At 41.1% G+C, this 17798-nt stretch overlaps 2 protein-coding genes across 4 annotated transcripts in view; one reads left to right on the forward strand and one right to left on the reverse strand.

The window, feature by feature from the left end:
- Positions 1–342: 342 nt before the first annotated feature.
- LOC144461821 (cell adhesion molecule CEACAM5-like) lies at positions 343–7557 on the forward strand. The gene is made up of 10 exons (XM_078165494.1): positions 343–349; positions 475–771; positions 857–1126; positions 1619–1867; positions 2019–2210; positions 2998–3243; positions 3357–3671; positions 5176–5451; positions 5542–5790; positions 7459–7557. Exons 1-10 carry the CDS (start codon positions 343–345, stop codon positions 7479–7481), a joined length of 2124 nt encoding a protein of 707 aa, XP_078021620.1. The 3' UTR covers positions 7482–7557.
- A 442-nt stretch (positions 7558–7999) lies between these two features.
- The window catches only part of rpap3 (RNA polymerase II associated protein 3), a 45382-nt gene continuing 35583 nt past the window's right edge, over positions 8000–17798 (reverse strand). For 2 of the 3 annotated variants that reach the window (XM_078165449.1, XM_033614324.2), the window contains 16 exons: positions 17494–17654; positions 17243–17407; positions 17043–17153; positions 16835–16962; positions 16611–16732; positions 16460–16530; positions 16237–16371; positions 14792–14919; positions 14577–14698; positions 13700–13770; positions 13358–13450; positions 11424–11623; positions 10618–10807; positions 10135–10232; positions 9923–10023; positions 8000–9825 (listed from right to left, as the gene is read on the reverse strand). In XM_078165449.1, the coding sequence (XP_078021575.1) occupies positions 9740–9825; positions 9923–10023; positions 10135–10232; positions 10618–10807; positions 11424–11623; positions 13358–13450; positions 13700–13770; positions 14577–14698; positions 14792–14919; positions 16237–16371; positions 16460–16530; positions 16611–16732; positions 16835–16962; positions 17043–17153; positions 17243–17407; positions 17494–17654 (1982 nt within the window). In that variant the 3' untranslated portion in view covers positions 8000–9739. The remainder of the gene's footprint in view (positions 9826–9922; positions 10024–10134; positions 10233–10617; positions 10808–11423; positions 11624–13357; positions 13451–13699; positions 13771–14576; positions 14699–14791; positions 14920–16236; positions 16372–16459; positions 16531–16610; positions 16733–16834; positions 16963–17042; positions 17154–17242; positions 17408–17493; positions 17655–17798) is intronic. The other variant, XM_033614326.2, reaches the window with a different exon arrangement.

Genomic DNA, 17798 nt, shown 5'->3' on the forward strand with positions numbered 1-17798 from the left:
TTCTGAGTGTTGGAGATATCGGCCCTAGAGATGTCTGCCTTCTCTCAAATATGAAGCAACTACATGGTACTCGACTTGTGGTGCTCAAAGTGCAAAAAGTATACATTTGTAAATCTCAACATCAATGTCTCTTCCCAGAAATCATGACCCAACTCAAGATAATCCACAGACCTTGTTGTGAGCAATTTCATGTAGGAACTATTTTCTTTCTACCGAACTGTATCGCCTCGCAGAAGGAAGTGTGCATCTACTCATGGAGGAGAGGCTCTACTCATGACAGTGAGAGATGTAAACATTAATGGCGTCCTCCCTGGCTGAGCTGTAACGTTAGCTAGATCAGTGATGCTAGGTGAGCTAGCAGTAGATACGCGGTTCCTTCTGCGAGGCGATACAGTTGACAGGTGTAGTTCAGCAGTGAAAAAATAGTGTAATTCTGTACATTTAAAACTTATTTATCTCATTCTCCTTCCTTAGGCATATCTGACATCAGCATTGCTGGCCCCAGCGCAGTGACAATGGGTAAAGAGTACCTGTACAGGTGCTACGCCCTGTGCATCCCGTCCTGCAGCTTTTCATGGAAGTACATGGGCAAGACTTTCAAGGGTAAGCAAATGCAGATGCCCATCATGCATCAGGGGGAACAGAAAAAGTCTTCCAATGAGCTGGAGATCACTTTAAGTGACTACTCTAGGATTGAGCCTCTGACCTGTGAGGCAACGAACACTGCATCTCACGCCAAGACCACCTCCACTTTGGACCTCACTGTCACTGGTGAGTCTGTACCACCTTGGTATTAAATATTCACAGCATTACTTTCGTATTCATACTTGGTGTTTTAAACATTCTCCCTGCACAGATCCGTTTTCAGTGCGTCCCATCTCCCAGGCCCTGTCAGTTGCAGGCAAGTCTTTCATTCTGCACTGTGTTGGCACTCAGAACCCAGCCTCAGTTACGTGGCTGAAGAATAAACGCCCAATGCCAGTGTCTGAAAGAGTGCATTTCTCCCCTGACAACATCATGATGATCTTCAGTCCGCTCCTGCAGGAGGATGACGGTTTATACCAATGTGTGGTGACAGAGGGGGGCCCACGCATCCAGTCTGTTGGCTACAAGATGCAAGTGAACTGTGAGTATACCAGGGTCATCACAGTAACAGCATTATGTGGTGAGGTATCCTCATACAACAGTTTGTATGATATCTCACAAATTAGCGCCCCTTGAATGACCTTACATACTTAACGGAGAATTACTTAAGTTAGGTTTAGGAAAAGGAAAAGAAACATGGTGACAACGTACCTTTGAATGACTCAAAATTCACTCAAAGTTTACATGGTTCTCAACACAGGTTTCCTGGGGAAAGTCCTGGGTTTTGTGTTTTGGGTTAAGGTTAGTCCTTTGCTTTGTGACCCATCCACTACCTCAACCTGCCTCCTTACGGAGAATGCTTACTTCTTACTGACTTACTACTAGACTATAATCCAAACACATCAAATTGCACTGATATAAATAGGATCTTCTTTCCCCCCCAAAAAAAGGTGCGGCCTTGACATTTTGTGAAGTACCCGTATGTGCCAGTCTGATGTATCCGTGTATCCATCTGTTTTACTTCCAATTGCAGATGGGCCGTCCGCAGTGGTGATCAGTGGGGTCGACATAATGACTGCTGGAAAGCTGTATAATTTCCAGTGCTCAGCCAGCTGCTACCCAACATGCCAGTTCACCTGGACCAGGGGCAATATGACCTCTCAGGGCCCGAAGCTGAGCTTGCAGCTCCGTGAACTACAGCCAACACTAAAGCTGACCTGCACAGCGGTCAACCCTGTTACAGGAGCATCAGTCACTTCCCAAAAGATGCTGCAAGTGATAGGTAATAACCTTTAAAAAAATTAATTCATAGCTACATTTTTAGGAGGCATACCTTATACTGATTTCCATCTTTTAAGCTGGACCATCAAATATACACATCAGCGGTGCAGCCTTTCTGAGCGCAGGAGCTGCGGCCACCTTTACCTGCTCAGCTGACTGCCCCTCCTCCTGCAGCTACTCGTGGACTGTTGCTGTGGGAGAGATGACAATCAATACGGCACAAGGCAACACCATTTCTGTCGCACCACCCGCTAATGCTGTCCTGTCTGAAACTCTGATCTGTAAGGCTCAGGACACCGTCTCTCATCTCTTCATCTATAAGACTCTGCAGCTGCCAGTGGCAAGTATGTACAAGAAATTAACCTCTAATGAGAATTGACAATCAATAGAGATGTTAATTCCGGAAGAAAAGTCGCATTAATTTTCCCATACACAATATTACATGACTCACAGTTGGAGGGCCTCTACAGCTCGAGCATGATGATGAAACTGTTGGTTAAGATTAAGAACTCTGTCAGATGTAATTGGTTCAAGAGTGTGTATATAAAACTATGAGGTAGAGACTAATGACCCCAAAGTTGTATTTCAGCAAGAATAATTCTGAATTGGCTACCGCTGTGACTCACACAGATTATACAAAATAAATTTGGATGAAAGGGTGGAGCTAACCCCAGAGCTAGCTGCTAGCTTGGTCACCATGCTGCATTCACAGCTATGGGTAATGTCGATAATTTTTTGTACCAGGCTGTAAACATGTTAGGCATTTTCACTTCAGGATCTATTGGAACTGATTAACTCTTGGAGCCAGCCTCAAGTGGCCATTAGAGGAACTGCAGTTTCTGGCACTTCTACATTGGCTTCATTTTTTGGGCCCTGAAATTGCCACTTAGATCTGCACCCCTAACTGGTATCAACTCTATGAGTTTAGAGGCCATTAAGACACATTATATTAATCCTTAATTGCATTTTGACTACATTCATGTGATAGAATTTATCTGGAAATTACATTTTTACTGCAAAATCACCTGTTGGATTATTTGAATTTGATGACATTGCGATTGCACATGATTTGCTGTAACCTTGTAAAATGAGCACAATATATTCAAATGTCTGTATCATCTCCTTCTGTAGGTTTATCCAACATTGCCATCAATGGTGACGTTGAAGTGGCAATTGGAAAAAAGTACACATATGAATGCTCTGCCTTCTGCACTCCATCCTGTACATTCACTTGGAGGTTCTTGGGGAAGACTTACAAAGGCGATCAGCTGGAGATCACAGTTAGTGACTACGCTAAATGGGAGCTTCTGACCTGTGAGGCAATCAACACTTTATCTAACGCCACTATCACCGCCACTATGAACATCACTGTCATTGGTGAGTCTGTGCTGCTGCTCCCACAGATTTGAGATATGTTGTAGGAGCCTTAGTAAACTACCAATGTTCACCACTTTTGCTGTCACTTCATGTTTTATATTCTCCCTGCACAGACCCATTCTTGGTGCGTCCCACCTCCCAGGCCCTGCCAGTTGCAGGCAAGCCTTTCTCTCTGCAGTGTGTTGGCCCTCTGGATCCAGCCTCCATCACGTGGCTCAAGAACGAACGCCAAATTCCAGCATCTAAAAGAGTGCATTTCTCCCCTGACAACACCACAATCACCTTCAGTTCTCTCTTGCCAGAGGATGGAGGGTTGTACCAATGTTTGGTAGTAGAGTTTGGGAACCACACTGTCTACTACAACAAATTGCTAGGGGTCGAGGGTGGAACCCCCATCCTGTCAGTTGGCTACCTGATGGAGGTAAACTGTGAGTATACCAGGGTCATGAAACTTAATGTAGTTGTAACTTCATTCACTGTTATTTCTTGGCTGAGAGCAGTAACTCCCAGTCTTTATGCTAAGCTAAGCTAAGATATTCCACTGTTGGCCATAGCTTCATATTTAGTGTACAGACATAAGAGAGTGGTATCAATCTTCTCATCTCAGTCTTCCCAAGATGTCAGTTTTTTTTATTTGAAGGTGTCTGTGCAAGTCAAAGAATTTGATTTGTACAGACACAGTTCTCAACATGGAGGTGGCTGAGGCGGCGGCTAACAGCTAGCAGTGCTCACTCCATAAACAGCACCAAACACAGCTACAGTACTGACAGGACTAATGGTGTCAACCAGGGAAGAACCAGAGGGTGGACGCTACGCTTCTGAAACTACGCTGACCTGATATCAGCAGTAACTGCGATATGAGTGCAGTGCAGAGCAGCAGATATACGCTAGCAAGTGAGATGCATACATGCGCTGGCAAAGTGGCCAGTTGTGGAATTACAACTTCTGGGTTTGTCATGTGATGCCACTTGGTCCAAAAAGACCTTTTCTCTTTGACTTACATTGAGAAAGAGACTTCTGTCAATCAGAGGACAGATTTTTTGAGCACCACAACCCCTGTGCAATGACTCGTTTCACTACTGGTATTTGACCCTTTGGGTCAGATAACATTTCGGAAGTCTGGAAGAGCCGCATGATTAAATCATTTTATTTCTACTCAAGTTAGCAAAGAGCAAATCCCGAAGTTAGCAACTTAGCCAGCAATAGTGCGCTCTCGTGTGCCTGCTCTACGGGCCCAAGAACACGCAAGATTCAGGTAGTGCGCCTGGCTTTGAAGCCAATTTGACATAGTGGCCAAACAGAGGAATTACAACTTCAGAGTCCGTCACATGATGCCACTGGGCACAAAAAGGCCTTTTCCCATGGACTTCCATTGGGAAAGAGGCGTCTGTAAATCAGTGGATACATTTTTTGGAGTGTTACAACCCCCACGAGATGACAAGTATGACTATCGGGATTTGATCCATTCAGTCCGATTACATTTGGAAAGCTGAGAAGAGCCGCATGATTAAATCATTTTATCCCCATGCAAGTTAATGGAGCTCTATATTGAAAGTAGTCAGCTCGGAGGGCATCAGTCTCCAGTGCGCTTGCTCTATTGGCCTAATGGTGCGGAAGTGGTGCCAATCATATGCAGCAGTTGAATTTTTCTGGCTTCTTGCGCCACTGAGCAACTTTCATAGGAATGAACGGTCCAGTTTACCACAACTATGAACGAAGAAGCTCAGATTGCAACACACACACAAACAGGTAGCATGACTTCATTCTCTGCTTAGGACGCCATCACTCCAGTATATCTTTCCATGGCAAATACTGGTTTGCAGCTATATTAATGCTCTGAATGTTGCATACAGAACTTTTAAGGTACTGGCAGTTGAATGTATTGACTACCCAATCACTACTAACTTTTCAATATGGTGTTATGTTATCCAGATGGGCCCTATGAGGTGCTCATTGTGGAACCCAACGAAGTACCGGTGGGTGAGGTGATGTTCGCTCTGCCTGGATCCACAACAGAGCTGCAGTGTTTACCTGACTGCTTTCCCCTCTGCTCCATCAACTGGTTTTACCACGGCGTGCTCCTGTCTACAAATGCCTCCATATCCTTCACACCTGAAACGCCTCCATACGAGGCCAACCTCACCTGTGTGGCATCTAACCCAGTGACAAAGGAAAGCAGAGTGGCTGAGACCATAGTGGTGGTGCCTGGTAAGCAAATATCAAGGGCTGAAATATAGCTGTACCCACTTTGTCTGGTTTAGCATGCTTTAGCTTGTACTTGTGGCTTTTCTCTTGCAGATGGACCGAGGAATGTGGTCATCGTAGGACCAGATGCACTTGAAATCGGGGCCACAGCGAGCTTAAAATGCGTGGCTGAGTGCACTCCTTCCTGCAGCTTCAAGTGGACCTTTTTCGGGAAGACTATGACGGGACATGAGATTGACATCAACGTGAACCGCCACATTTCCAAAGAGTCCATCAGCTGCCAGGCTGAGAACACATACACCGGGAAGACGGTGATGGTCAATGAGACGCTCAGTGTCTCAGGTAGGCTGTTGTTGGCTGAGAAGTGTATTTAGACATACTACTCTACGAAGACAAAAAGTAGTAACTACAGAGGCAGTGAAGCAAACTGTTAAACACATTAAAAAGGTTATAATAACTCCATTTTAAATCTTTTTAGGCTGATTACTTTACACAAGAAAATAACTGTCACAGAACTCAAACATTACCTACAAAACTGCCTTTTGATAACCTTCATGAAAACTCATAGAAACTGCAGTAGCCTATCTACCAATAAACATTAACCTAACAATGAACTTCAGTTTTATCTGTCTGAGTATTTGAAATATTCACATTGACTCCAATAAAATACATGAATTTACAATTTAATACTTTTAAATGATGTGATTTAAACGTTGCGTATCTACCAAATCACATGAAATTTAGAAAGAGAACATCAAAAAAATGGATGGCAATGGAGATCTGCTAAGCTAACTGTCTTTAGCAGGAGTTTAGCATTGTTTTTTCTTCTTCAAAATAATTGATTCAGCTGCTATCTTATTTAATCAAATAAGGAATGGGTATTTTTCATTTAAAGATACCAACTTTAGCTTTAGCTAATGCTAGCCGTGGCTATCTTACGAGCTAGCTATCACTTTATGTAGCCTTACTTTAGCTGTCTAGTTAGCCATCTTTCTATGGCAGTGCAGTAATTGACAGGCAGAATGCAGTGATGTCTGTTTTCCAGTTACCGCAAATTTAAAGAGTTGTTTCTTTTTATGGAAATTGCATTTTTATCCGTCTTTTCCAAAAATGTAAATATTGCCCTTTAGCCTATGGGTGATTGTTTTATTGTAATTTGATTTTGAATCAAAATGGTTGTTTACAATAACTGCAGGGTTGGAAACCCCCATGTCACAGAATTTATGGCACTGAACAGACATTAACTTAACCTTACCTTACCTTGGCTTACCTCACCCCAACTAATCTCACCTTACCCCACCTCACCTCACCTCACCTCACCTAACCTAAAAGAAGACCCACTTAAAAAATATACAATTTTAAGTGTATGCTATATTTAAAATATTTTAACCACATCACCTTGCTGTCAGACAGCCCTTTTTGACGGGGAACTAAAGCAGTTATCTCAAAGTCACCAGACTCCACTGACAAACACAGTATTTTTTACCAGGCAAGACAAAAGATGCTGGTGTACCACTGACTCGATTGGTTAGTGTGTAGGGTTAAGCTGAGAAAATATTTCAAAACTAGCGTTCAAGTAAAGTGATACAGATTTTTTTAGGTGGCTAAAATACATTTTGCTGCAGCCCTGTCCACAGCAGTGTATTGTTTAGCCTCCATACAGGTAGATTTCGTTTATCAAAGATGCTTGGAAAGCAACAGAAGTGCAAGATAGGTCGGACCACCATGTTTAACAGTGCATCTTTAAACATTACAGATGAAAATGACAACAGAAAGTTTCACAATTTCAAATATATCCGTAATTTAACTCAAGAGCAAGTTGTCTTCTCAGAGGTGTTAGCGCAACGTCACAATAATTCTGACTATAGGGAAATTTATCAGGGCAGAAATTCTGATATACTGTAGGTTGTTACTCCATTTTAACCAAACGTAGTTACTTTGTTTTGACTGTGAAAGGCAGCTTAGTTTACAGCTGTTAAATAACTCTAATGTATGTGTTTGCCCCTGCAGATCCTCACTGGTGTGGATGCTGAGACACTGAAGAACTTCCTCAGCTACATTCTCCTGATCTAAAGCTCTGAACACAGGAGAGCTCATAGTTATAGTTTGGTAATCTCTTTATTGTCGACACTTACTGTACATGTATGGCTGTATTTGCTCAAGCATTGTGTACTCTGACAGTGATGGACAGGCGACCTGAGTGGGGTGTTTCCCTGACTTCAGCACAATGCATGCTGGGACAGGTTCCAACCTCTTTGTGACCCTGAACAAGATTAGACAGGTATAAAGAAGGGATATATATGGATTGTGTGCTTGAGTAATAACTTTTGGGGTTTTATTGACACAAAGCTAATCTCATTCTCTTTCATGATGTTTTCCCATTTGTCTTACCAAACAATATACACCATTATTCTTAATAAACAATGAGCTACAGTGCTGTGTGACTGCCTGGTGCTAATCCGTCATCTGTGTGACACATCTGAGATTATGTTGTGCTGAGTTCAAAACTTTTTTCGCTTTTGTAGTGACTGATTCAACAACGGCCAACACACATTACAAAATACACCTTTATTTGTTTAGTTTCTTGAAAGAGACTAACATCTGTATGAGCAGAATACTTGTGTCTCCTCTCTCATGCGGTCAAACGGAGCCAGTTTAGCAGATAAAATATTTTTTGTGGTAGAATGAGAGGAACATTTATACAGGGCAGAGTACTCACAGAGACTAATCCATACTTGCGCTGCATTCAAGAATGTTTTGGAAAGCTGGAAACTTTTTCAAAACTACCTTACTTATAAACATTACAGAACATCGCTTCTGTTGGGGTATAATCCCCTTTAAGATGTAGTTCTTCTGATAAAAAAACATATTGCCAGCATTGCATGCTTATACACTTATGGAAACAGTTGTGCAGCAAAGTTGCAGATTTTTATGACATAAGCTGCTGCACAACTAACAGGTTTCTACACAGCAAGTCTCTGTTTTTATCAGCTTTAAAGGGACAGTTCACCCCAAAATCAAAAGTACACATTTTCCCTCTTACCTGTAGTGCTATTTATCGGTCTAGATTGTTTTGGTGTGAGTTGCCGAATGTCAGAGATATCAGCCGTAGAGATGTCTGCCTTCTGTGTAATATAATGGAACTAGATGGCACTTGGTTTGTGCTGCTCACAGTGTCAAAAAAAAAACACATTTGAAAACTCAACAGCAATGTCTCTTTCCAGAAATCATGACCCAGTTACTTAAGATAATCCACAGACCTTGTTGTAAGCCTTGTTGTAAGCCGTTTCATATATTTTCTTTCCATCGGACTACACCACAGGACAGAAGGAAGCGTGCATCTACTGCTAGCTCACCTAGCACCACTGAGCTAGCTAATGTCATAGCTCAGCCAAGGAGGACGCCATCAATGTTAACATCTTGCACTGTCACAAGCACTAGCCTATTGTCCATTAGTAGATGCACGCTTCCTCCTGCAGGGTGATACGGTTGGTGGGTGTAGTTGGGTAGAAAGAAAATAGTTCCTACATAATTCTGCTAGGGATTATCTTGAGTAATTGTAGGAACTATATTCATTCTACCCACAGAAGGAAGTGTGCATCTACTCATGGACGAGAGGCTTGTGCTTGTGACAGCTTTAAATGTTAATATTAATGGTGTCCTCCTCAACTGAACTGTCACGTTAGCTAGCTCAGTGGTGCCACATGAGCTAGCAGTAGATATATGCTTGGTTCTGTGCAGTGATACATTTGGTGGGTGTAGTTCAGTAAAAAGAAAATAGTTCCTACATGAAACTGCTCGCAACAAGGTCTGTGGATTATCTTGAGTAAGCGGGTCATGATTTCTGGAAAGAGACATTGCTGTTGAGTTTTTCAAATGTATTTATTTGGTGCTTTGAGCACCACAAGCTGAGTGCCATCTAGTTCCATTATGTTAGAGAGAAGGCAGAGATCTCTACAGCTGATATCTCCAACACTCTGCAACTCACACCAACACAATCTAGACTGATAAACAGCACTACAGGTAAGAGGAAAAATATACATTTGACTTTGGGGAGAACTGTTCCTGTAACACTTAAATGCATCATGTTCAGGGTTACAATCTACAATTTGGGAATTTCCAACTTTAATAGAATAGAATCTATTCAGAGCCATAACACAGCAGTCCAATGTAATTAAAGTGAATTAAATGATAATTTATTCTGCATTAGAATATAACTACAATGCTTTATTGGCTTTGAAAATAATGTAGCACTTTGTGTTGAGATGAAAAGTCTTTAGAACGTGCGGCGTCACACACCGTATTTCCTCTGTAAGGCTGTGACAGATGATTCGTCCAGCTCAGCTCGGTGAAGGAAGTCAAACAGTTCTTTGAGCACTGAGGAAGAGAGAAGTGTTACAGCAGCTATTAATATGACGGAATGTGTGGGTGAAAAGTGTGAGTCATCCGCAACAGCACATCAAAGAGACTCAACCTTTCTTCTCCTGGGACGATAGGAACATGACAGCCATGTCGAAGCGCCTCACACTTGCCAGACTCCTGAGGATCTCCAGCGTGATGGACGGGGTTTCATTCCTGTAGAAAGATGGGGGTTAATATACAGTAAAATACTACACCTGTGTAATGCAGCTTATGCCTAATAGAAAACCAGATTTTTTATTTCTATGAGCATCTTTTAAAACTCACTTGATATAGAAAGCATGCAGCGTCCTCAGGATCTGATTGAGAATGTCAGGTTCTAGGGAATTGTGGAAAATGTTTGCATATGCCTCAGGTTTGATTTGCTGCAAGACGAGGACAAAAACAAAGTCGAGAGGATCAGTTAAAACAAAATAATGCAGAGTGATCTTCACATTTAGATTGTGTTCAGCACCAAATCTGATTTATTTGTCTGATTCGTCGTAGATATCATGATTTAAAATGAGAATACATCTGCATCTTTCATGGAAATCATAAAGGAATAAGCACCTCAGACCACCACATGAAAAATGTTTGTACTGTAATGTTGCAGGTTGTTTGAGAAAAAAAAATCCAAATAACAAAAAAGTAAAAGAGCAACAAACTCCACTGCACTCAGAGCTGTTATACAGGAAACACGCAAATATGATCCCGTCACCAGTAAATGAGTGCGAACAGTCTGATTTTTGTGCCCCCAAACACACAGCTCACCCTCAGATATCTGTAAATCACTTCGGGCTGGTTTCTGATCTTGCGGAGGTCAGACTCCAGCTGGAAGCTGTTGGTAGGTGGAGGAGGCAGGTCTGTTACTGTCGGGGAGGTCCTGGCTGACGGTGCAGGTACAGGTACAGGTACAGGAGCATGAGCGATTTCCTTCTGCTCCAGTTGTTTGGTCTCTCTGCTAGCAGGGAAGAAGAAGCAGAACATGGTTTGCTAGGGGGGAATAATCGATACCACCAGAGGTGTAGTGCTGCTGGAACAATGCTCCACCACTTTTCGTCTCTAAGTGAGGAAAAAATTTGCAGTCGCATAATTCCAGTGAAATTCATATACATACATATCCCCCATATGCGCGTGGTGAGAAAGGAGAGAGAGAGACGCTGTGCTGCTGCCAGAGGAGCCGCTGACTGAGTTCCCTCTGATCAGTAACTCACTAAAAGAGTCTGAGAAGCGGGGGCTGTTCATGAAACACTCAGGACGCCACAGTTTATTCCACACTACTGAAGCTGCTCCTCTTTTTGGAACCACCGGAGAGTCTGTAATAATTTTGCTTTCAGCCATGCTTGTTGTTGCCGTGGGTAACTTTATGATGTCAATATGTCAACAAGTTGGAATATTGCGAGTATCACAATATGATTTTTTCATGATATTAGAAATTATACCAGCATTATCATGAACTATTTGATATGACACACCCCTACACTACACCTCTGGATACCACAGTCCACAAAATAATGCAACATGTAGTGCTTCACAGACGTGGTTAAGCTCACACAAGAACAAGAGGTGCCACTCACTGCTCAGACGAGGGTGTAGGAACTTCTGCTATCTCCTCAATCTTGATCATCTTGGCACTGGGTGATGTCGACAGTGGAGAGGATTCATCCTCGGCCTCCCTCACCACCTCCTGGATGAAGGACTTGGACCCGACTGACTCCACCTCAGACACCGTCACCTTTCCACTCACTTCCTCAATTTCAATTCTCCGCAGAGGTTTCTGAAAAGCAGCAGATGATCAGAAACAGTCAAAGACCAAAAGCCTCAGATCATTAATTAAATTTAATTCTAGTAAAGACACCAAAAAAGAGCAAATGACAGATTAAAATATTAAGTTGAAACACAGTTTTTTCATGTACTGATCAATTTTGAGTTATTTTGCTTTCATTATGTCTTCTTTCAGACTTGTGGAAAGAAGATGACCAAAACACACATCTAGTTGTCCATTTTTAGTTCAGATTTCTGTTCTGAAAATGTATGTATAACGCACATATTTAACCAGATAATGCTTCATTTGCATATATAAACATAACATTTAATCACAACGTCGAATATTGTTTCCCTCTTCTTAAAATTACATTTCCTGTAGCACCAACACCAAAAACTATGTTGGTGATGTAACAAAAATGTAAGAATTTAAAACAATTTAATACTTTTTTTATTTACGACATTTTGAGACATTTTAAGGACATGCAGCCACCCTGCTCCTGAATGCAACACACAACAAAAGGCGGTGTATGGCATCAAACCAGAGAAAGAGCATTTGTCAGGTCACTCCTGGGTTTGACATCTCAGTTACTCGAAGTAATGGATTCGGTTCTATTAGCTAATTTTTTTTTTTTACCGTATTAGTCCGTAGTATCTCATTTTTTGTGTAAAAATGTATGGAATTTGTACAATGTAAGTCTTTATTTGTCATTTTCTCATGATCTGAGCCAGAGATCATACACCACACTTCCCAAATGTATTACGGTATCTATACTCTGATGGTTTATTAGAGGGATTTGTTCATACATCCTTCATAGCTTGATTTACAAAACATTTTATTCCTAAAAACATAGTGAAAAATATATTTTTAAATGGCTGTTAACAGTTTTTTTTCTGATTAATGGAGTGATAAAAAAAGATATCAAAAATTCCCTCTGTAAAAACCTTTAACTCTAACAGGTCAACAAATTGAAACAAGAATTTTGAACCTGACTTTATCCAATGTTCAGATTTTTGTTCTGGAAATTAACACATATTTAATAAATAATGCCTCATTTGCACATTTGAACATCAAATTCGAGAAGACTTAAAAAAGGAAAAAATAACTGTCTTTAAGTAAGTAATTAATTGGGGACGTTTCACAGTGATATCTGTTTAAAGTTTCACCATTTTCATCGGTACTGTCTCCCCTTAATCAGATGTCTTTGCTGCCACCTGCTGGACGAATAATGCTACAGCACGTTCCATTTATATGTTACTTTAAATAATTTATCTGCTTTTCACAGGCACAAAAACAGTCAAATTATTTCCAATTATTGTGATGATTAGTATTATTTTAATGATTATTTTCAATATCAGTTAAGCTATTTTTTTCAGTAATTTAAATCTTTTAGCCAATAAGATTTAAAATACAAAGACTAATCACAGCTTCCAAGAGTCTGAAGTTATGTCTTCAAATATCTTTTTTTTCTCCAACAAACAGTTTGAAGATGAAGAAAAGAAAGCAGATCTTTAAATATGGGATGTGGGAAGTGTTTGTATATTTACTTATTCATATATACAGCACATTTTCCTGCTTATACATTAAACATTTCACCTGTAACACAGTCAGACATATCAGAGTTTATAGCATCAGAATGATCTCCATCTTAACTGCCTTTGGTGTAGCAGGGACTGCATTTGCTTAAAAAAAAGTCCTCTGCACTGATGGGAAAAGTAAAGCAAAAATAAATAAAGCAAGACTCACAGTTGACTGCAGATGTGTCGGTTTGTCTATCGGCTGAACGGTTCTCCTCTGTGTGCTGTCTGGTGTTTGAAGAAGGCCGCTGGAAGCCACATCCTGACACAACACGACGACATAAAGAAAAGAGAAGTGAAGTCTGTAGAAGATCAAACCTTATAAAGTCTGACGTGTCCATTAGTCCCTACATTAAATTTGAATTTAGGTATTAATGCTGATGCCAATTCTCGTATAATTAGACGCTCAAAACCAAGCAGATTAACAAACCTCAGTCTTTAAGTCACCATTGCAACTTGATCATTTACTGACTAAGATAAACTGAACGAATAACTGGATACTGAGACTCACAATTTGGAGTTTCTGGAGCTCATTCAAGGCCTGCTTGTTCCCTGGCTCCAGTTTCAACACCTCCTGAAAATCTGTAACACACACACACACACACACACACACACACACACACTTGAATCTTTTGCAGAGGAATGCTAAAGTTTTCTAAAGAAACCATAGATACTCGTACTGAAGCTGAGATATAGTATCACATGAAACTATAATGCCATAAGGAATCCATTGATACCATCTGTGTCATGCTCGCTTGTTGGGAAGGAAGATAAATAACTCTCCAAAGTTAGGGTAAATTTTGACGAGGAAAAACCCGGCATGGCCATTTTTCACAGGGGTCCCTGAACCTCTCATCTCACGCTATCTGAATGAAAATGGTCCTATGGGCACCCCTGGGCCTCCCCTGTATAGACATGCCCACTTTATACTCGTCCCAAACAGTCTGATGCTGTATAAATGTGTGATTTTCACCTATTGTATGTGAATATTTCTGCACACTGGGTCCCTAAACAGACTTGGATTTGCATAAGTTGGGTAGGACTGGAAAGCTGAGACTCTTGTGGATTCAATGACTCTGAGTTTTATTCATGTGTGATGATGTTAGCCCCCATAGTAGCCTTTTCACTGCAGTGAGACCATTTTTTGACACTTGACCTCACTGTTTAAAATGACCTATTATAGCCTCTAGGATAATCACAGCCTCAAAAAGAGACCAATTTTGTCACATAAGTAAAGATGAAAATCAAACCAACTACAGAAACACAGATCATGCAGAAGAACACAGCTACATCCAGAATGTGACAGCTTTTTGATCATCTAGATAAAAGCAGATAAGATGTAGTTGCTGTTGTTTGCCTTTAGAGGACAGTGTTGTTCCACACAGCACCTTGTTTGGCTTCCTCCACTTTCCCTAGAGCCACTCTGGCCGTGGCACGACGGGCAAAAGCCTTGGAGTAGGTGCTGTCCAGAGAAATGGCTTTGGTGCAGTCCTCCTCTGCCTCCTTGTACCTGCAGCAGGAGAGAGAGACGTTTGATCTTCTTTTAACAGACTCCTTTTCAATCTGACAAGAAACGTGGTGAAGAAAGAAAAGTTGTGCTCACTTCTCCAGCTTGAGGAAGGCCATGGCTCTGTTGGCGGGCAGCAGGACATTCATGCTGTCAGCCTCCATTCCTCTGCTGTAGCACTCCACGGCCGCTTCATACTTCCCCTCTTTGAAATAAGCGTTACCCTGAAAGGCACGTTCACAAAACAATTTACAAATAAACACGGCTTGATTTGTTTCAGAAAGCTGTAAAAGAATATCAGCATCTAAAAGTTTACTTTTGTGCCAATCAGTGCTGAAACTTTATCTTTAGTGGATATATCTTAGTGGTTCTCACTTTTGTGACTACTGAACACCTCATTCTTTTAGCTGGTTTTCAGGTGTTGCCCTTGTGGGCCACCATACATTCTCGCTAGCAAAAATAAAATAAAGTTAAAAAAAACTAATAAGAATTATCAAATAAATCATAAATAAATAAAACGAACACCCTGGCAAAAAATGAATAAATAAAATAAAATGAAATAAGATAAGGTAAAATAAAAATAAATAGATAAATGAATAAATAAAATAAGATAAAAAATAAATAGATAAATGAATAAATGAAATAAAATAAAAAATAAATAGATAAATGAATAAATAAAATAAAATAAAAAATAAATAGATAAATGAATAAATAAAATAATAAATAAATAGATAGATGAATAAATAAAATAAAATAAAATAATAAAACAAAACAAAACAAAATCTACCTTACCACGACAAATAACGCTTAAAAGTGGCAAATTAAATGGCAAAAAAAAACCAAGAAAATCTTACAAAAATGTCTAGAACATCAAAACTATTTGACACATGGGCATCTGGGCTCATTTTTAATTTACCAGCCTCTGATATGTGAGCTGAAGAGTCCAACTGGGATGCTGCAGCAAAGCTTAAACACAGAGGTTGGTAGTAGCACACTTACTCTTACTCGAGTAGATTTTTAGAGTAAAAATATGAGCTTTACTCCTTTACATTTGGATAGTTTCAACATGCAACTTGTATTTAATTATGTTGTTAAGGCATTTATTCATACTCCTGCTTTCTTCTGTACTGTAGGCCTAAATATTCAAGCTAACGGTGTGCCTTTAACTAGTCATCATCACTGGTGTAGCCTAATGAAGAGAGACAGAAAAGTAGCAACTAAATTATGCACACACAAAAAAAACTACTCTTGTTTCATGTGGACATGACTCATATTTCAGCCACAGACACACCTGTATTTAATGATGAAACATTACAGCATTTTTTCCTAACCAGCCGAAATGAGTTATCTGATGTGAGACATTTTCAGAAAGATAAGAGACTGATTCGGCTGCTGTTAAATTACTTGCTACTCCAGTTGTTTTTTTCGGTAAATACTTATACTTCTTATTGAGTACTTGTTTTTCCAAAGTAGCAGTACTTTTACAGGACTGCAGATTTGGCTACTCTACTTAACTCTATATAAACTGCAGCAAAGCTTACTCTGTCTTTTTGTACAGCCGCCTCCTGTCGTCTCTGCTGCTCCTCCATCAGTCTCTGCTGCTCAGGGTCCACTGTTTGAGCCTCCTGTGGCTGCGGGGCGTCACTCAGGACAGCTGGTGCCTGATTTCCGAGAGTCTGAAACCAGCCATGGAAAGAGAGGACATAAAAGAGAAGCAGACTTTTGAAAGGAGGCTTAACTCCAAAATGATCCTTTCACACTCACCTCTCTGATTTTCTTCACTTCATTCTGTGCCTCTGTGTTCCCGGGGTCGAGCTTCAGAACCATTTCGTAATCTATTCAGAGACAGATTCATGTTGTCATCTCAGAGCGCTCAAATTAAACACATGATCTGATCCTTTGAGCAGTTTCTCACCTTCTAATGCAGACTCATATTTCTTCAGCGCAAACCGTGCTGCTCCTCTTCGTGCGTACGCTTTGAAGTAGTTGCTGTCCAGAGCGATCGCCAGGTTGCAGTCGGACTCTGCCACAGCATACCTGCGAAGATGTCTCAGTGATTTACAGCAGAACAAAACCCACCACGCACACACCTTAAACAATCTTTTTTATTTTAATACAAAAGACTTATAATCATTTTACTTTTTGAGTCTGAAGAAGGCGGTGGCTCTGTTTGTGGGAAGCACAGGGTTGTAAGGATCTGCACCCATCCCTCTGGTGTAACACTCAACGGCGTCGTCGTACTTCCCTTCTTTGAAAAACGTGTTACCCTGAAAATAAAACTCAGCTCTAGGTAATTTATTCTTCTCTTTAGTTACTTTTATTGTAGTGCTTCTCATGCAGTATTCACCTGTTCTTTCTCAGCCAGCGCTTTCTCCCGATCAGCTCCTGCTTCCTCAGAGTCGGACTCATTAGACTCTGCAGGACTCTCCTCCTTATCCATCTCTGCCAGAGCCTTGTCCTGCCACCACAGAAGAAGAAATATTTGGTTAGCTACTCCATGGCTTCACCTATCATGGTAAGTATGTGTTTTAAGGATGCATCAGCTACCACGTCAAACTTGTCCCATGATCTGTAGTCGTATCCTTTTATCCTTGGAGCCTCCTTGGGCTCCTCTGCCTTTGCGTCACCGTTTCCTGTTGGTTCCTTCTTCTTCTTCTTCCTCTCCCTCATCTTTGTTTTGTAGTCTTTGTTGCGCACAGGTGGGAGCTTCTTCTGTAACACAGAGGCAACACACTGCTGACACCTGACTCTCACCCAGAGACCATTACCTGCTCCTGAGATGGACAGCAGAGACGAACCTGGACCTCCTGAAGTCCTCCCGTCCTCAGCTCCTCATCCTTCTTCTTGATATCCGTCTCCCAGCTCTCCAGCTCCCTCATGAAGCCGTGCAGGTCCTCCGCGTTTTGCCGCATCTGGAGCTGTAGCTCGATGGCTTTGTTTCCCCCGGACATGTTACTCCCTGTGAAACAGACATTTGTTTTGGAGGATATCTCAACACGTGTTGCTGTGGTTGTGGTCTTGAAGTCGGTGTCGCAGCCAAGAGGAAACAGGAGAATCACGCCGTCATGCTTTTGCGGCTAACAGCTAGCTAGCAAAGATACAA

This window comes from Epinephelus lanceolatus, chromosome 23 (genome assembly GCF_041903045.1).
Source record: "Epinephelus lanceolatus isolate andai-2023 chromosome 23, ASM4190304v1, whole genome shotgun sequence".
Lineage (NCBI taxonomy): Eukaryota > Metazoa > Chordata > Actinopteri > Perciformes > Serranidae > Epinephelus > Epinephelus lanceolatus.